Here is a 17761-nt window from a genome sequence, read left to right as displayed (position 1 = left end):
CTTCATGTCTTTTCCCTCACCTCACACTTGCCTCTGATAGAGCACCTCTGTACTGTGAGAGACATCCCTGCTTTTCACCGTGTTAGACCGCGGCACTGGTTAGAGACTGCTTCCTTCCACAAAAGGTCTCTTCTGAGCACAGCCCATTATATGGCAGGTTTTTCTTCTTCCTCTCCCAATGTAGCAGGAGACACAGTAGTAAATAAGAGCGGTCCTAGGAGACTGGAAATGAGACCAAGACAAGGATATTAGTGTTGGACCACAGCGCGTTTCAACGATTAAATCGTCTTCATCAGGTGGACGTTTATTAAGGGAAAACAGGAAGGGGTATTTAAACAAATGGCAACCAATGAAATTCACAATCAGCAGGTCACATGATAAGAACAGGTCACATGATAAAAGCACAATAAGAACAAGACTGTATATATTAAAAAAGGATTACCATATTTTTCGCTCTATGAGACGCTCCGGAAAATAAGACGCACCCCAAATTTTGAGGAGAAAAATAGGAAAAAACTTTTTTTAAATAAAATGGTGGTGCTTCTTATAATCCAGGCATCTTATTGCTTACCGGGGGGAGATGGCTGCAGTGAAATGGGGTCCCAGGGTTGCTGCTGGAAGAGGCAGGAGTGGAACATTGCTGCTGGGATGAGGGGCTGTTTTGATGTGCAGCGCGCCGCTGCGGGTGTCCGATGCTGCCGCTGTGCTATGTCCCCAGTGTTGCCAGGTGTTGCTGTCACCGCGCTCTGTACCTGGTGCTGCCGCCCGCTCTGTCCCGCAGAGCTACTGGGTGCTGCCGCCCGCTCTGTCCCCAGTGCTGCTGGGTGCTGCTGCCGCGTCCTGTCTCCCGAGATTTCAGTGCCATGATCTTCATCTGCGCATGCTTTGCGGCCATTTTCCTGGAAGGAATCCACTGCACAGGCAAGCATGGAGGATGCAATGGCAGAGGCCCCACGCAGCACGGGACAGAGTGTGGCGGCGGCAAGCACCAGGGGATAGAACGTGGCGGCAGCACCGGGGGACAGAGCGCGGAGGCAAGCATCGAACACCCGCAGCACAGATAAGGTATATCCACATTGTAAGATGCACCCCTATTTTCCCCCAAATTTGGGAGAAAAAAGTGAGTCTTACAAAGCGAAAAATACAGTGAATAAAGCCCCTAAACCTGGTTAAAATATAAAACATAAGAAAACAAGGTAAGAAACAAGAAATAAAAACAAAAATGGCAAAAGAAAGTACAACATAAAACATAAAAATCACCTGTTAACCTTGTCAATGGTAAGATTTAACCCCTCAGGCGCCAGAGTCCCTAATTTAAAAATCCAAAAGCTTTCCCTATTAATCAGGCTCCCATAACGATCAGAAACATTGTTTGGTATAAAATCTATAATAGTTAGTTTAAGAGATTCCAAATTTTTCTGGTGCTTGCTTCAAAAATGCTTTGACAGGCTGTGCAACGCAAAACAATGCCTAATATTTTGGCGATGCTTATTCAGTCTTGCATGCATGGTCTGCATAGTGCGTCCAAAGTATTGGAGCCCACATCTGCATTCAATTAGATATACTACAAATGAGGTTTGACAGTTAACATGATAATTGATTTTGTAACCAATATTAGTAGTATTAGATGTAAAATCTTTAGCACCATTTCTGATTGAATTACAACACAGACATTTTGCAGATCTGCAAACAAAACAACCGGGATTTTTTGTTACCTGGGTCGCAGACAGGGCGCTGGGGCTATTAACCATAATGTTTGGTGCAACTAGGTTGCGGAGTGTGCGACTCCATCTATAAATTATTCTGGGGTGGGCAGGGATGTCACCTGAGAATATAGGGTCACCTTCCAATATGAACCAATATTTTTTCAAAAGTCTTTGGATAATAGCATGAGATTGATTAAAAGTTGTAACCAAGCTCCACTTGGTGAATTCAGAGGTCAAGGATTTAGCACCCCTATTAGTTTTACTTTTGATCTTCTGTACGCATTCATATTGGGACAATGTTCCTGTTTTAGAAAGGGCATCTTGAACCAGTTTTTTAGGGTAGCCCTTTTTGTAAAAAATGTTGCTTTAAGACCTTGTCCTCATCATAAAAATCCTTGTCCCTTGTGCAGATTTTTCTTGTGCGCCAATACTGCCCATAAGGGATGTTAGGGATCCATGTGGGAAGGTGTCCACTATTAAGGTTCAGGTAACTATTCACATCCACCTTTCTGAAATGTGTAGTGGTGGAGAAATAGCCCTCAGTGTCAACATGCACCATTAGATCTAAAAATTGAATTGAGCGCGAGAAATTAGCTGTAAAGGTAAGGCCCCAAGAATTAGAATTGAGACAGTGAACAAATTCAAGGGCTTCCAATTCCGTACCTGTCCAAACTAAAAGGAGGTCGTCTATGAAACAATGGTTAAAAACAAGCTTGCCATCAGCCAGGTGGGACTGCGCGATGAGAACGGACTCAAAAGCCCCCATAAACAGATTTGTGTAACTGGGAGCGAATCTCATCCCCATCGCGCAGCCCTTTAATTGGCAGTAGAAGAAATGCTCAAAAGTAAAAATATTATAGCATTTACTAAAAAGGTTCTTTGCAGTTCCGGCATTTGATCATCCAAAGACAGAAAATGTTTAATTGCCTCTACTCCCCGATCATGGGGTATATTGGAGTAGAGGGCTTGAACATCCATTGTTATGAGGACACAATTGGGGACACGAGGGAAAGCCTGGAGAATATCAATGAGGTCATACGAATCTTTAAGGTATGACCCAAGACCAACAACATATTTCTGCAGGAATAAATATACAAACTGAGATGAGTTGCTGGTGATGAGTTAATACCGGAGATAATGGGGCGACCTGGGGGATTGGAGGGATTTTTATGTATCTTAGGTAGGTAACAAATAAAAGAATGAAATTCTGTAACGAGAGATATTGAGGAATCTGAATTCTTTCTTATTAAAAAGACCCAAGGAATGAGCTCCTTTTATAAAAATTATTGTACTCAGTACATAGTGTTCTGCAGCTGCAGTTTTTCCATCCACCGCATGGTGGACCCCGAGCGGCGAACACACTTTATTTATATTTTTATTTAGTGTGTTCCGCCATTCCTAACAGTCTGTATAGTGCGTCCAATGTATTGGAGCCCACATTTGCATTCAATTAGATATACTACAAATGAGGATTGACAGTTAACATGATAATTGAATTTGTAACTAATATTAGTAGTATTAGATGTAAAATCTTTAGCACCATTTCTGATAGTACAACACTATGGCGGTAGTGTGCACAGGGTTTGATTTCACCCAGGTGCCACAAGCAATCTCTGTTGAAGACAGAGCTGCTATAACAAATAACTGCCAACGCACAACAAAAGGCTGCTACAGCAGTGCGGCGTAGAGGAAGCCGCAATATAACACCACAGTAACGCTGGCGCGATGTTAGACGCTAGCAGGTGTTGCTGTGAAGCTATGGCGCGCTGGCACTGGTGCTAATACTGGCTCTAACTCATTCCCTCACACATTCATAATATCATAGGAATGGGGTTTTAAATGAGTCATTCACCAGATCATGCATCCATCAACAAACACACAGCAGCAAGTATGACTATACTAGCGCATGGCGGAACAGCCATGTGCACCTTTTATAGCAAACGGGACCTTACAGAAGTCTCCAGAACTCTAAGCTGGACCAATGGAATCAGGAGCAGGACCTGAGCACCTGACTCCTGAACTCCAATGGGAGATCATCCTACGTGCATTCTCAGAGGATGGAATGAAGGACTTAGCCTCCGGAGAGAGTTGCTGGAAAGCAATCCCCTCTGCAATCTCTTCTGCAGTGGACAGAGAGCAGGAGATTGAAGAATGTGAGAGTCTAGATTCCTGCATAGTAAAGGCAGAAATCTGACTCCTAACATTATCCCCCCTCCTAGGGCCCCCCTCCCTGAACCCTCCGATCCACCAGTCTGTGCCCAACAGAGGCACAGGCCTCAGACTCGTCCAAAGGCGAGCCTGATGTCCTGGTAGGTGAAACAGAAAACCGGGACACACGGAAGGTATCAGCGGAGGCCAGGTCACCAGGTTTCAGGAGGGACACCCGGGAGATAATGGGAGCGGGAGTTTCAGAGGAACGCCGCCGTGTGTCGACGGCCGTTGCCACACTCTGTCTGGGAAGGCTATCCTGAGCACATGAGGTGCATGCCCGAATAAACTTTTTAACGTCCCGAGCCCTGTGCAGCCACCAATACGATCCAGCCAGAGACTTTGTGATCTGCATATAACCACGGTGGCCATCCGCTTTGGACGCGTGTGCCCACGCGAGAATCTTAGGCCGCAGGCGATTAGGGACAAAGGTCTCGCCGACCGACTCACAATCAGACCATTACGGGGCACTGTCTTCCTGAGAAGCAGCGTGTAGATGGTGACAACCGCACATGGACTCTTCAGCCGGGCGTGTCTCAAAAATGGCGCGAGACACCTCCATGGGCTCTGGGGGTAGAACCTCTGGCTCGGGCAGCTCTAGAGGCTCAAAAACGTTGGGAGCCGCAGTACCTCTCCGTTTGGAGTGAGCACGCTCCATACCGCGCTCCGAAAAACGGAGATCGATACGAGTGGAGATGGAAATTAACTCTTCCAGACTAGTAGGGATCTCTGTAGTAGAGAGAGCATCCTTTACGTGCTCCGCTAAACCTCTCCAAAAGACAGGGATAAGTGCCTTATCGGACCACTCCAGCTAGGACGCCAGTGTCCAAAAACGGACGGCGTACTGGCTAACAGAGAGGGATCCCTGGGACAAGGCAAACAACTGAAGAGAGGTATCATAGGTGACTGTTGTGAGTTCATTTTCCCCTTCACTACTGAGGCCCGAGGAACTCCCTCTTCTGGTGAAGAAAGGTAGTGAGCCTGATTATCAAACACCTGAGCCTGATGATGATGACTGGCTGAGTGGAGTTACTGACTGGATATAAGGCTGCCGACGCCCTTCTGCCCTGCGGGTGATTTCTCTGTGGGATCCTTGGAGACCAGTCTGAATTCCTGCTCTTCTAAAGCTAAGTTTTCTGCTCGGCTTTTTGCATTTGTGCTTTGACTTTGTTTTGCTTTGTTTTTCTGGATTTCGGCCATTCCCTGCTGGGGTGAGCTGAATTCCTTTAGCTCTGTCTTCTGAAAATACCTGAGTGCTGATTTAGTTTTTGAAGCCTAGCTGCTTCAGGGTCTTTTTCCATATCAGCTTGTTGGCTTATGTCTTTGATAGGGTTTTGGCAGATTGCAGACAGCAACCTTCTTTTCCTGTTCTGTTTAGTTAGCTTGGGCCCCATCGTTTGCTCAGCCTATCTTTCTATCTGTGCGAGTGTTTTTTCATCTTGCTTCACCGTCATTATATGTTGGGGGCTGCCTTTTACTTTGGGGTCTGCTCTGGGGCAGTTTAGATTTCCTTTTCTGTCTTTAGGCTATTTAGCTCTCCGGCTGTGATCGAGGGGTCTAGGGCACCGTAGGAACCCCCCACGGCTACTGCTAGTTGTGTTGATAGGTTCAGGGGTCTGCAGTCTGATAGTTGCCAACTTCTCTGGTTTTCTGGACGTAGCTTCTATTTTTGTGTCTGCCTCCTACGGTGACTCAATCATAACAGAATCACCCGCCATACCGCAGATCCTAGGGTACTCAATAGCAGGAAAGAATTGTAAAAAAAAAAAAAAGAGTGTGTATATTTTTTCCTCTATATCTCTGAGGCCGTAGGGGGAATTTTTTTTCTCTCAATGGAGATAAAGCAATTGTCTGATCGTGTGGAGCAGCTCGCTGCGGAAGTGTGGGGAATTTCCGCCTACCTTGCTCATTCACATTCTGCTGAACCAAAGATTCCTACACCTGATGTATTTTTTGGGGATCGGTCTAAATTTTTGAATTTCAAAAATAATTGTAAATTATTTTTTGCCTTGAAGCCTAACTCGTCAGGGAGCTCCGCGCAGCAGGTTAAAATTGTCATCTCTTTGCTGCGTGGCGATCCCCAGGATTGGGCGTTTTCTTTGAAACCAGATGATCCTATTCTGACTAATGTGAACGCATTTTTTCAGGCCTTGGGGTTGTTGTATGACGAACCTAATGCCATTGATCAGGCTGAAAAGACCCTGCTGGCATTGAACCAGGGTCGAGATTCTGCAGAATTGTGCTGTCAAAAATTCCGAAAGTGGGCAGTACTTACTACCTGGAATGATAATGCCTTGGCTGCTCTCTTTCGGAAGGGGTTGTCAGAAGCCGTAAAAGATACTATGGTGGGATTTCCTGTTCCCTCTGGTCTTGACGATTCTATGTCATTAGCCATTCAGGTTGATCGGCGTTTGTGCGAACGTAAAGCTGCACGAGAGGTGTTGCCACCTGTTGAACAAATGTCTGAACCTATGCAATGTGATAGAGTTTTGTCCAGAGAGCAGCGTCAGGAGTTCAGAAGGCGTAATAAGTTGTGTTTTTTCTGTGGAGATGCCTCGCATATTATTTCTGTCTGTCCTAAATGAGAGAAACGCTTTGCACACACGTTTTCTGTTGGTGGTGTTCAACCTAAGTTTCTTCTGGCTATTACGCTGATCTGCTCACTGTCCATATTTTCCGCCAAGGCTTTTGTGGATTCGGGAGCAGCCCTAAACCTAATGGACTTGGATTTTGCTTAACGTTGTGGATTTCCGATGACACCTCTGCAGACGCCTATCCCTTTGAGGGGGATTGATGCTACTCCTTTGGCTAAAAATAAACCTCAGTTTTGGACCCAGGTGGTAATGCGGGTCGCCCCAGACCATCAAGAAAATTGCAGATTTTTGGTGTTGCATAATCTGCATGATACTATTGTTCTGGGGTTTCCCTGGTTACAAATTCATAATCCAGTTTTAGATTGGAAATCTGTGTGTGGTGAGTTGGGGTTGTCGGTGTGCCTTTAGTGAGGCTCCGGTGTTTTTCCACCTCTCCTCAGTCGCATGATGTTCCTGATTATTTGGCGGACTTTTATGATGTATTTAGTGAGAATGAGTCTGCGTCTCTGCCTCCTCATAGGAGTTATGACTGTGCAATTGAACTGAGCCCTGGGTGTAAATTTCCCAAGGGTCGGCTCTTCAATTTATCTGTAACCGAGCACGAGGCTATGCGATCCTATATTAAGGAGGCGTTGGAGAAGGGTCATATTAGACCATCCTCGTCACCCTTAGGTGCCTTTTTTTTGTAGCCAAAAAGGATGGATCATTAAGACCTTGTATTGATTATCGTGCCCTCAACAAAATGACTGTTAAATATCAGTGTCCGTTACCCCTGATTTCTGATCTATTCTCCAGAGTTAAAGGTGCTTGCTGGTTTACCAAGCTTGACCTCAGGGGGCGTATAATCTTAATCGCATTAAGCATGGGGATGAATGGAAGACGACGTTTAATATTCCGGAGGGACATTTTGAGTACCTGGTGATGCCTTTTGGGCTCACTAATGCCCCTTCTGTCTTCCAGTGCTTCATGAGCGATATTTTCCGAGATTTTGTCGATAAATTTTTGATTATCTATCTGGATGATATTTTGTTCTTCTCCAAGGATTGGGATTCTCATGTGGAACATATTCGGACTGTGTTCCGGATCTTGAGGGAGAATTCCCTGTATGTCAAAGGATCTAAATGCCTTTTTGGAGTACAGAGGATTTCTTTTTTGGGATTTATTTTGTCCCCGTCAACTATTGAAATGGACCCGGCCAAGGTACAGGCCATTTACGATTGGGTTCAGCCCACTTCTTTGAAGGCCCTCCAGAAGTTTTTGGGTTTTGCTAATTTTTATCGGAAATTTATAGCAAAATTTTCTAGTATTGCCAAGCCATTGACTGATTTGACTAAGAAGGGTGCTGATGTGTTAAATTGGTCTCCGGATGCTGTTTCTTCCTTTCAGGAGCTGAAGCGAAGATTCACCTTCGCCCCGGTTTTGCGGCAACCTGATATCTCACTTCCGTTGCAGGTAGAGGTGGATGCTTCTGAGATTGGTGCAGGAGCTGTTTTGTCCCAAAAGGATCCTGTAACATCTAAAATTAATCCCTGTGCATTCTTTTCCCGAAAGATCTCTCCATCTGAACGTAACTATGATGTGGGGAATCGGGAACTGTTGGCCATGAAATGGGCATTTGAGGAGTGGAGACATTGGTTGGAGGGAGCTAAGCATCAAGTCGTGGTCCTCACTGACCACAAGAATTTGATTTACCTAGAGTCGGCTAAGCGCTTGAACCCTAGACAGGCTAGGTGGGCCTTGTTTTTTACACGTTTTGATTTTGTGGTTTCTTTTCTTCCTGGAACTAAGAATGTCAAGGCAGACGCCCTCTCTAGGAGCTTCTTTGCTGATTCTCCTGTGGTGACCAAGCCTGCTACCATCTTAGGCGAAGGGGTAGTTCTTTCTGCCATCTCGCCCGATTTGAGACGTGCTCTGAAAGAGTTCCAGGAGGACAAACCTGAGCGTTGTCCCAGTGGAAAGTTGTATGTTCCTGACCAGTGGAAGAAGAGAGTGATGTCTGAAGTTCATTGCTCTGCTTTGGCTGGTCATCCAGGTATTTTTGGTACTAGAGATCTGGTGAGTCGGTCTTTTTGGTGGCCCTCCTCGTCTTGTGATGTCAGGAATTTTGTGCAGTCCTGTGGGACGTGCTCCCGGTCTAAATCGTGTTCTCGCTCTAGTGGGTTGTTGATTCCTTTGCCTGTCCCCAAGAGGCCATGGACCCATATTTCAATGGATTTCATCTCTGATATGCCTGTCTCTCAAAGGATGACTGTTATTTGGGTGATTTGTGATAGGTTCCCTAAGATGGTTCATCTTGTACCACTCCCTAAGTTGCCGTCTTCCTCTGAGTTGGTCCCCCTGTTTTTGCAACAGGTGGTTCGCTTGCACGGGATTCCTGAGAACATTGTATCTGACAGAGGAGTTCAGTTTGTGTCTAGATTTTGGAGAACTTTCTGTTCCAAGCTGGGAATTCAGTTGTCCTTCTCCTCTGCTTTTCACCCTCAGACCAATGGGCAGACAGAGAGAACAAACCAGACCTTGGAGTCATATTTGAGATGTTTTATTTCTGCTGATCAGGATGATTGGGTTTCATTTTTGCCCTTGGCCGAATTTGCTTTAAATAATAGAGCTAGTTCTGCCACTTTGATGTCACCTTTTTTTGTAACTTTGAGTTTCATCCTCGATTTTCTTCAGGGCAGGTGGAGCCCTCTGCCTGCCCAGGTGTTGACACTGTGGTGGAGAGAATGCACCAGATTTGGGAACAAGTGGTGGATAAGTTATCTCTCTCCCAGGAAAAGGCCCAGCGGTTTTCCAACCGACATAGGACCATTGGTCCCCAGTTTAAGGTTGGTGATATGGTGTGGTTATCATCAAAAAATATTGCTATGAAGGTGGCTTCTCCTAAGTTTAAGCCTAGATTTATTGGACCTTACAAGATTTTGGAGATTATTAATCCGGTCTCTTTTTGTTTGGCTCTTCCTGTCACATTTAAAATCCATAATGTGTTCCATAAATCTTTGTTGAAGAGGTTTGTTGAACCGGTTGTTCCGGGGGTGGCACCTCCAGACCCTGTATTGGTTGAAGGTAACATGGAATATGAGGTAGAGAAAGTACTGGATTCCCGTCTGGCTAGACGGAGACTCCAGTATTTGGTTAAGTGGAAGGGTTATGGTCAGGAGGATAATTCCTGGGTCTCTGCCTCTGATATTCATGCCAAAAGATTGGTGCGTGCCTTTCATCGGGCTCACCCGGATCGCCCTGGTGGCATGGATGAGGGTTCGGTGACCCCTCCTCAAGGGGGAGGTACTGTTGTGAGTTCATTTTCCCCTTCACTACTGAGGCCCGAGGAACTCCCTCTTCTGGTGAAGAAAGGTAGTGAGCCTGATTATCAAACACCTGAGCCTGATGATGATGACTGGCTGAGTGGAGTTACTGACTGGATATAAGGCTGCCGACACCCTTCGGCCCTGCGGGTGATTTCTCTGTGGGATCCTTGGAGACCAGTCTGAATTCCTGCTCTTCTAAAGCTAAGTTTTCTGCTCGGCTTTTTGCATTTGTGCTTTGACTTTGTTTTGCTTTGTTTTTCTGGATTTCTGCCATTCCCTGCTGGGGTGAGCTGAATTCCTTTAGCTCTGTCTTCTGAAAATACCTGAGTGCTGATTTAGTTTTTGAAGCCTAGCTGCTTCAGGGTCTTTTTACATATCAGCTTGTTGGCTTATGTCTTTGATAGGGTTTTGGCAGATTGCAGACAGCAACCTTTCTTTCCTGTTCTGTTTAGTTAGCTTGGGCCCCATCGTTTGCTCAGCCTATCTTTCTATCTGTGTGAGTGTTTTTTCATCTTGCTTCACCGTCATTATATGTTGGGGGCTGCCTTTTACTTTGGGGTCTGCTCTGGGGCAGTTTAGATTTCCTTTTCTGTCTTTAGGCTATTTAGCTCTCCGGCTGTGATCGAGGGGTCTAGGGCACCGTAGGAACCCCCCACGGCTACTGCTAGTTGTGTTGATAGGTTCAGGGGTCTGCAGTCTGATAGTTGCCAACTTCTCTGGTTTTCTGGACGTAGCTTCTATTTTTGTGTCTGCCTCCTACGGAGACTCAATCATAACAGGTGACCCTTGGACCGAGGAAGACTTGCTTGATGGCTGTTAGCAAGTGGGCAGCGGTCCGAATCTTGGGGTCACCACGCTCCCATAAAGGTGTAGCCCATTCCAACGCCTTGCCCGACAGTAGGGAAATAATAAATGCCACCTTGGCCCATTCTGTAGTGAATTGCGCAGCCAGCAGCTCCAGGTGGATTGAGCACTGACTGATGAAACCCCTGCAGGAGGCGCCATCACCGGAGTATTTATCGGGCAACGGGAGGCGGGTAACTGTCGGCACAAGGGAGGACATGGACATATGCCCTACCGCGTCTGTGAGTGCCTGTACAGCAGCATCAGTGGCTTGCGCAGCTGCGAGAGCCCTCTCAAGAGTGGCCAAGCGGCCCTCGAGCTGCCGCACACACTGCAGGAGTTGCTGCTGATCTGCCATCACTAGCCAGACCCTGGCGCTAGTATACTGTTAGGAACGGCGGAACACACTAAATAAAAATATAAATAAAGTGTGTTCGCCACTCGGGGTCCACCGTGAGGTGGATGGAAAAACCGCAGCTCGGTGATGACAGAACACTATGGCGGTAGTGTGCACAGGGTTTGATTTCACCCAGGTGCCACAAGCAATCTCTGTTGAAGACACAGAGCTGCTATAACAAATGATAAATAAAGCAATGCTGAGCCTGTTGGCAGCACAGAGACTCAGCGAGATACAATTGGTAAAAGGTCAACCGGAGTAGCCTTAGAAGACGCACTACACCCGCCTAGACCTACCATTAGTGTGAATAGTGTTGCTATTGCCAACGCACAACAAAAGGCTGCTACAGCAGCACGGCGTAGAGGAAGCCGAAATATAACACCGCAGTAATGCTGGCGCGATGTTAGATGCTAGCAGGTGTTGCTGTGAATCTATGGCGCGCTGGCGCTAATACTTGCTCTAACTCATTGCCTCACACATTCGTAATATCATAGGAATGGGGTTTCAAATGAGTCATTCACCAGATCATGCATCCATCAACAAACACACAGCAGCAAGTATGACTATACTAGCGCATGGCGGAACAGCCATGCGCCCCTTTTATAGCAAACGGGACCTTACAGAAGTCTCCAGAACTCTGAGCTGGACCAATGGAATCAGGAGCAGGACCTGAGCACCTGACTCCTGAACTCCAATGGGAGATCGTCCTACGAGCATGCTCAAAGGAATGAATGAAGGACTTAGCCTCCGGAGAGAATTGCTGGAAAGCAATCCTCTCTGCAATCTCTTCTGCAGTGGACAGAGAGCAGGAGACTGCAGAATGTGAGTGTCTAGATTCCTGCATAGTAAGGGCAGAAATCTGACTCCTAACATTACCCCCCTCCTAGGGCCCCCCACTCCCTGAACGCTCCGATCCACCAGTCTGTGCCCGACAGTGGCACAGGCCTCAGACTCATCCAAAGGCGAGCCTGATGTCCTGGTAGGTGAAACAGAAAACCGGGACACACGGAAGGTATCAGCGGAGGCCAGGTCGCCAGGTTTCAGTAGGGACACCCAGGAGATAATGGGAGCGGGAGTTTCAGGGGAACGCCGCCGTGTATCGACGGCCGTTGCCACACTCTGTCTGGGAAGGCTATCCCGAGCACATGAGGTGCATGCCCGAATAAACTTTTTAACGTCCCAATCCCTGTGCGGCCACCAATGCGATCCAGCCAGAGACTTCGTGATCTGCATATAACCACGGTGGCCGTCCGCATTGGACGCGTGTGCCCACGCGAGAATCTTAGGCCGCAGGCGATTAGGGACAAAGGTCTCGCCGACCGACTCACAATCAGACCATTGCGTGGCGCTGTCTTCCTGAGAAGCAGCGTGTAGATGGTGACAACCGCACATGGACTCTTCAGCCGGGCGTGTCTCAAAAATGGCGCGAGACACCTCCATGGGCTCTGGGGTAGAACCTCTGGCTCGGGCAGCTCTAGAGGCTCAGAAAAGTTGGGAGCCGGAGTACCTCTCCGTTTGGAGTGAGCACGCTCCATACCGCGCTCCGAAAAACAGAGATCTATACGAGTGGAGATGGAAATTAACTCCTCCAGACTAGTAGGAATCTCTCTAGTAGAGAGAGCATCCTTTATGTGCTCCGCTAAACCTCTACAAAATACAGGGACAAGTGCCTTATCGGACCACTCCAGCTCGGATGCCAGTGTCCAAAAACGAACGGCGTACTGGCTAACAGAGAGGGATCCCTGGGACAAGGCAAGCAACTGAAGAGAGGTATCATGGGTGACCCGTGGACCGAGGAAGACTTGCTTGATGGCTGTTAGCAAGTGGGCAGCAGTCCGAATCTTGGGGTCACCACGCTCCCATAAAGGCGTAGCCCATTCCAACGCCTTGCCCGACAGTAGGGAAATAATAAATGCCACCTTGGCCCGTTCTGTAGGGAATTGCGCAGCCAGCAGCTCCAGGTGGATTGAGCACTGGCTGATGAAACCCCTGCAGGAGGCGCCATCACCGGAGTATTTATCGGGCAACGGGAGGCCGGTAACTGTCGGCGCAAGGGAGGACATGGACATACGCCCTACCGCGTCTGTGAGTGCCTGTATAGCAGCATCAGTGACTTGTGCAGCTGCGAGAGCCCTCTCAAGAGTGGCTAAGCGGCCATCGAGCTGCCGCACACACTGCGCTGATCTGCCATCACTAGCCAGACCCTGGCGCTAGTATACTGTTAGGAACGGCGGAACACACTAAATAAAAATATAAATAAAGTGTGTTCGCCACTCGGGGTCCACCGTGCGGTGGATGGAAAAACCGCAGCTCGGTGATGACAGAACACTATGGCGGTAGTGTGCACAGGGTTTGATTTCACCCAGGTGCCACAAGCAATCTCTGTTGAAGACACAGAGCTGCTATAAGAAATAATAAATAAAGCAACGCTGAGCCTGTTGGCAGCACAGGGATTCAGTGACACACAATTGGTAAAAGGTCACCGAAGTAGCCTTAGAAGACGCACTACACCCGCCTAGACCTACCGTTAGTGTGAATAGCGTTGCTACTGCCAATGCACAACAAAAGGCTGCTACAGCAGCACGGCGTAGAGGAAGCCGCAATATAACACCGCAGTAATGCTGGCGCGATGTTAGACGCTAGCAGGTGTTGCTGTGAAGCTATGGCGCGCTGGCGCTAATACTGGCTCTAACTCATTCCCTCACACATTCGTAATATCATAGGAATGGGGTTTCAAATGAGTCATTCACCAGATCATGCATCCATCAACAAACACACAGCAGCAAGTATGACTGTACTAGCGCATGGCGGAACAGCCATTCGTGCCTTTTATAGCAAACGGGACCTTACAGAAGTCTCCAGAACTCTGAGCTGGACCAATGGAATCAGGAGCAGGACCTGAGCACCTGACTCCTGAACTCCAATGGGAGATCGTCCTACGAGCTTGCTCAGAGGATGGAATGAAGGACTTAGCCTCCGGAGAGAGTTGCTGGAATGCAATCCCCTCTGCAATCTCTTCTGCAGTGGACAGAGAGCAGGAGACTGCAGAATGTGAGGGTCTAGATTCCTGCATAGTAAGGGCAGAAATCTGACTCCTAACACAGATCATGCATGCAAGACTGAATAAGCATCGCCAAAATATTAGGAATGGTTTTGTGTTACACAGTCTGTCAAAGCATTTTTAACCAAGCACCAGAAAAATTTGGAATCTCTTAAACTATTATAGATTTTATACCAGACAATGTTTCTGATCGTTATGGGAGCTTGATTAATAAGGAAAGCTTTTCCATTTTTAAATTGGGGCTCTGGCACCTGAGGGGTTACATCTTACCATTGACAAGGTTAACAGGTGATTTCTATGTTTTATGTTGTATTTTATTGTGCCATTTTTGTTTTTATATCCTGTTTCTTACCTTGTTTTATTATGTTTCATATTTTAATCAGGTTTAGGGGCTTTATTTAATCCTTTTTTATATATACAGTCTTGTTCTTATTGTGCTTTTTATCATGTGACCTTATTTTTATCATGCGACCTGTTATCCTGTGACCTGCTGATTGTGAATTTCATTGGTTGCCATTTGGTTAAATCCCCCTTCCTGTTTTCGCTTAATAAACTTCCACCTGATGAAGACGGTTTAACTGTTGAAATACATCGTGGTTTAACACCAATATCTTTGTCTTGGTCTCATTTTCAGCGCTCCTAGGACCGTTATTATTTCCTACTACATCTTGTAGCCTCTGAGAAGGTTTACGGCTGGAGCTGCGTTGGACCTTTTTCCTTTGTTTTCATCTGCGGCTCCCCAGTGACCGCTTTTTTTCCCCTGGATCTCAATGTAGCAGGAGAGGCACCTTGTAGTCACAGTCCATAGAAAGAGTCCAGGTCCAAAGTGTTGCCTGATCTCCTTGCAGATTTTGGTAAGCAATGGATCTTGTTTGTGAGAATTTATCTTCACATTCTCAGAAAAGGTACTTTATAAATGGTCTAAGGGCAGGAGCTGTGCACATTCTTGTCTTTCTCCCTCACTGCCTAGACCACACCCCAAATGCCTACACTTTTTTGCTAAGCATTTGTTGAGGTCACTCGGATATATAATCATGGGCCAGTCTTCATACAGTTTTAGTAATGTGAAAATTAAGAAAAAGATACACAGGGAAATGGTCTTTTTAATGGTTCTTAAAGGGTTTGTGTAGTTATAAGTTATCCCTATACATTGGGTAGGTGACAATTTGCTCATCGTTTTGGTGTTCGACTGCTGGGAATTCACCGATATTAACTTCTGGAGATAGGCATATCACATTCTCCAGCAGTCCCATAGAAAATGAAGTGAATGAGTGTAAGTGTGCATGGTATTGGTAAGTAACTGTTCATTAAATTGTAAATAACTTGCAAACTTAACTCAAACCCTTTAAATATTTCTGATGACTGTGTTAATGTTAAAACAGTCATTTCTGATTGGCAGGGGAATTGCTTTCTTGTTTAGCTCACACCAGAGCTGGAATTCCAGAAGCAATAACTACATTAGGAACAGTGGAATACCTTTGTAACCATTTAAATTCTGAAATTGAAGAGGTAAGAAATGTTATTTGGTTAAGATGGGAAACGCTTTTTAGGAATAAAAACGAAGTAAAACAATAAATTTAACGCTAATTGTAATTCTTACTCTAAATAAATTAAAGTGAAAAGCAAATATAAAAGATAAAAGATGCAAATAAAACTTTATTGTTTGACTAAGTTTCATTAAAACTTTTATTACACGATGCGTCCTAATTATCCATGTAGCAGTGTGTAAAAGTATTAAAAGGCCTACCGATCGCCTACTTCCAAGGTAACTTCAATCTTTTCTGGCCTACGTGACCTGAAACCAGACTAGCCAGCTCACAGAAAGGTTTATTTGTGGACTTTAAATGTTAGGTTTTAGTCACACTAGTGATTTTAAAATCAGTCTGATTTTGTTCCTGCAAAGTCAGACAAGTGTAATGCAAGTAGAAATTACTCCTTATAGAAAGCCGACTTCAAGTAATTCTATTCTTAGGTCTAATTCTTGTCATCCAGATCATGTCATAAAAAAGATTCCATATGGTGAGCTAATTAGAATAAGACGCAATTGTTCTGAAAATGATGCATTTTTAACAGAAACAGAAAAAACTTGTGAGCGTCTCTCTCAAAGAGGATACCCTAAATGGAATTTGGATAATGCACGTAAAAATTTTTACAAATAGATCGCAAAAATTTATTAATAACCAAAAAAGGTAGATGTATTCAAAATAATTCACATAAAATAATAATGTAGTATTCAGTACTTCCTACAGTCTTCAATATGGACAGATTGTTAATATTGTTAAAAAAACATCTACCAATGTTGAAACAAGATGACAAATTAAATAAATATTAATGGAGAATAATGTCAAATTTGTAGCTAAACAAGCTCCACTTTGGGCTCGATCCTATCTCCAAGCTTGTTTTCTAGTTCTCTAAGGGAGGTTAACAGAGCCACTTGGCTTGACGCCACTGGATGTTTTAGACGTGGAGCCAATCGGTGCAAAACTTGTAATTATGCTTACAAAACAAAACAAATTTTCATCTTTACATAATCAAAAGCAATTTAATATACATGATTATATTAATTGTAATACTGAGAATGTGGTGTATGTCATAGAGTGTCCCATATGTAAAGTTCAGTATGTCTGCTGCACCACTTGTCATCTGAAGGTGCGTATTAGGAGACACTTATCAGACGCTGTAAATTCCAAAGCTCTTTCCGCCTCAGCTGCGTCAAGACAATGTGCACAAAGGCAATCTCACTAGTTTCAGATTCTGTGGGATTGAAAAGGTTTATAAACCTAGAGGTGGAGATTTACAACAAAAATTACTTAACCGTGAAACATACTGGATGTTTATGCTTGACACCCGTATTTCTCACGGTCTTAATGCCAGACAGGATTTAATAAAACAATAATGAATATTATTTAGGCAATATTATATAAGAGAATTTATTATGTTGTTCCACTATTTTTAATGATAGTTTTCCAATAGTCGTTTGTAAGGTCTTTTTCTAAATACATATATGCTTTTTTGCATTTTTTTATTGTCTGTCCAATGAGTGTAACATGCCTCTTTTGCATTTTTAATTGTTTGTCCTCTGAATGCTATGTGCACACTATATATATGTCTCCAATGTATTGTGAGGTAGATCATGAGTAAGACTGTCTAGTTGAAATGCATCGATTGTTCTAACTGGTGTGCTCGGTGTTTGCTATGCATATATTTTTTTAAAGCACATATATATTTTCAAGTTGTCCAATAAAATTTTGTAAAGCTGCAGCCGCCTTTGTTCTGAGCTGGATCACAGTGCTTTTTCACTTTTCCTATTTGATGTGGATGCTCACCACAATCCGTGCTGGGCGTTGGCAGGCTGGAGGATTTTACTACGGACTGGTAAGATGACTACACTTTTTTTTCTTCTATTTTTCATGTACCACCTAGCTCACTATCAGGTGGTATGCTTTATACTAAGGACTGATTCAGACTGCAGTCAACAGTTTGGTGCCTTTTTTTCTGCTTTTTCACATTTTGCTATCTATCTATGTATGTAATATATACATATATGTGTGTCACTGACATTTTATATCTATCTGTTCTAAGGGTGTATATGTATCTATTCTATCCTATTCTACCCAGTCACTCTGTGATGTTACTGTACTGTGGGT

At 45.0% G+C, this 17761-nt stretch overlaps 1 protein-coding gene across 3 annotated transcripts in view; it reads left to right on the top strand.

Moving 5' to 3' along the window:
* LOC141057362 (ankyrin and armadillo repeat-containing protein-like) overlaps nt 1-17761 on the top strand; it is a 140798-nt gene that overhangs the window by 19013 nt on the left and 104024 nt on the right. Inside the window, exon 1 of one of the 3 annotated variants that reach the window (XR_012222030.1) lies at nt 15507-15623. The exons of 1 other annotated variant lie outside the window; for it this stretch is intronic. Coding sequence is in view for 1 of the 2 variants with exons in the window: in XM_073553945.1 (XP_073410046.1) it covers nt 17427-17489 (63 nt within the window). In the remaining variant the exon portion in view is untranslated. Of the gene's footprint in view, nt 1-15506; nt 15624-17345; nt 17490-17761 lie in introns of those variants that run through there. One more of the 3 variants, XM_073553945.1, reaches the window with a different exon arrangement.

Source organism: Dendrobates tinctorius, unplaced genomic scaffold (assembly GCF_039654945.1).
Source record: "Dendrobates tinctorius isolate UK_male_01 unplaced genomic scaffold, ASM3965494v1 ptg000204l, whole genome shotgun sequence".
NCBI classification, from domain to species: Eukaryota; Metazoa; Chordata; class Amphibia; order Anura; family Dendrobatidae; genus Dendrobates; species Dendrobates tinctorius.
Note: the sequence above shows the minus strand (reverse complement) of the source record. Positions and strands in the feature narration are given on the sequence as shown.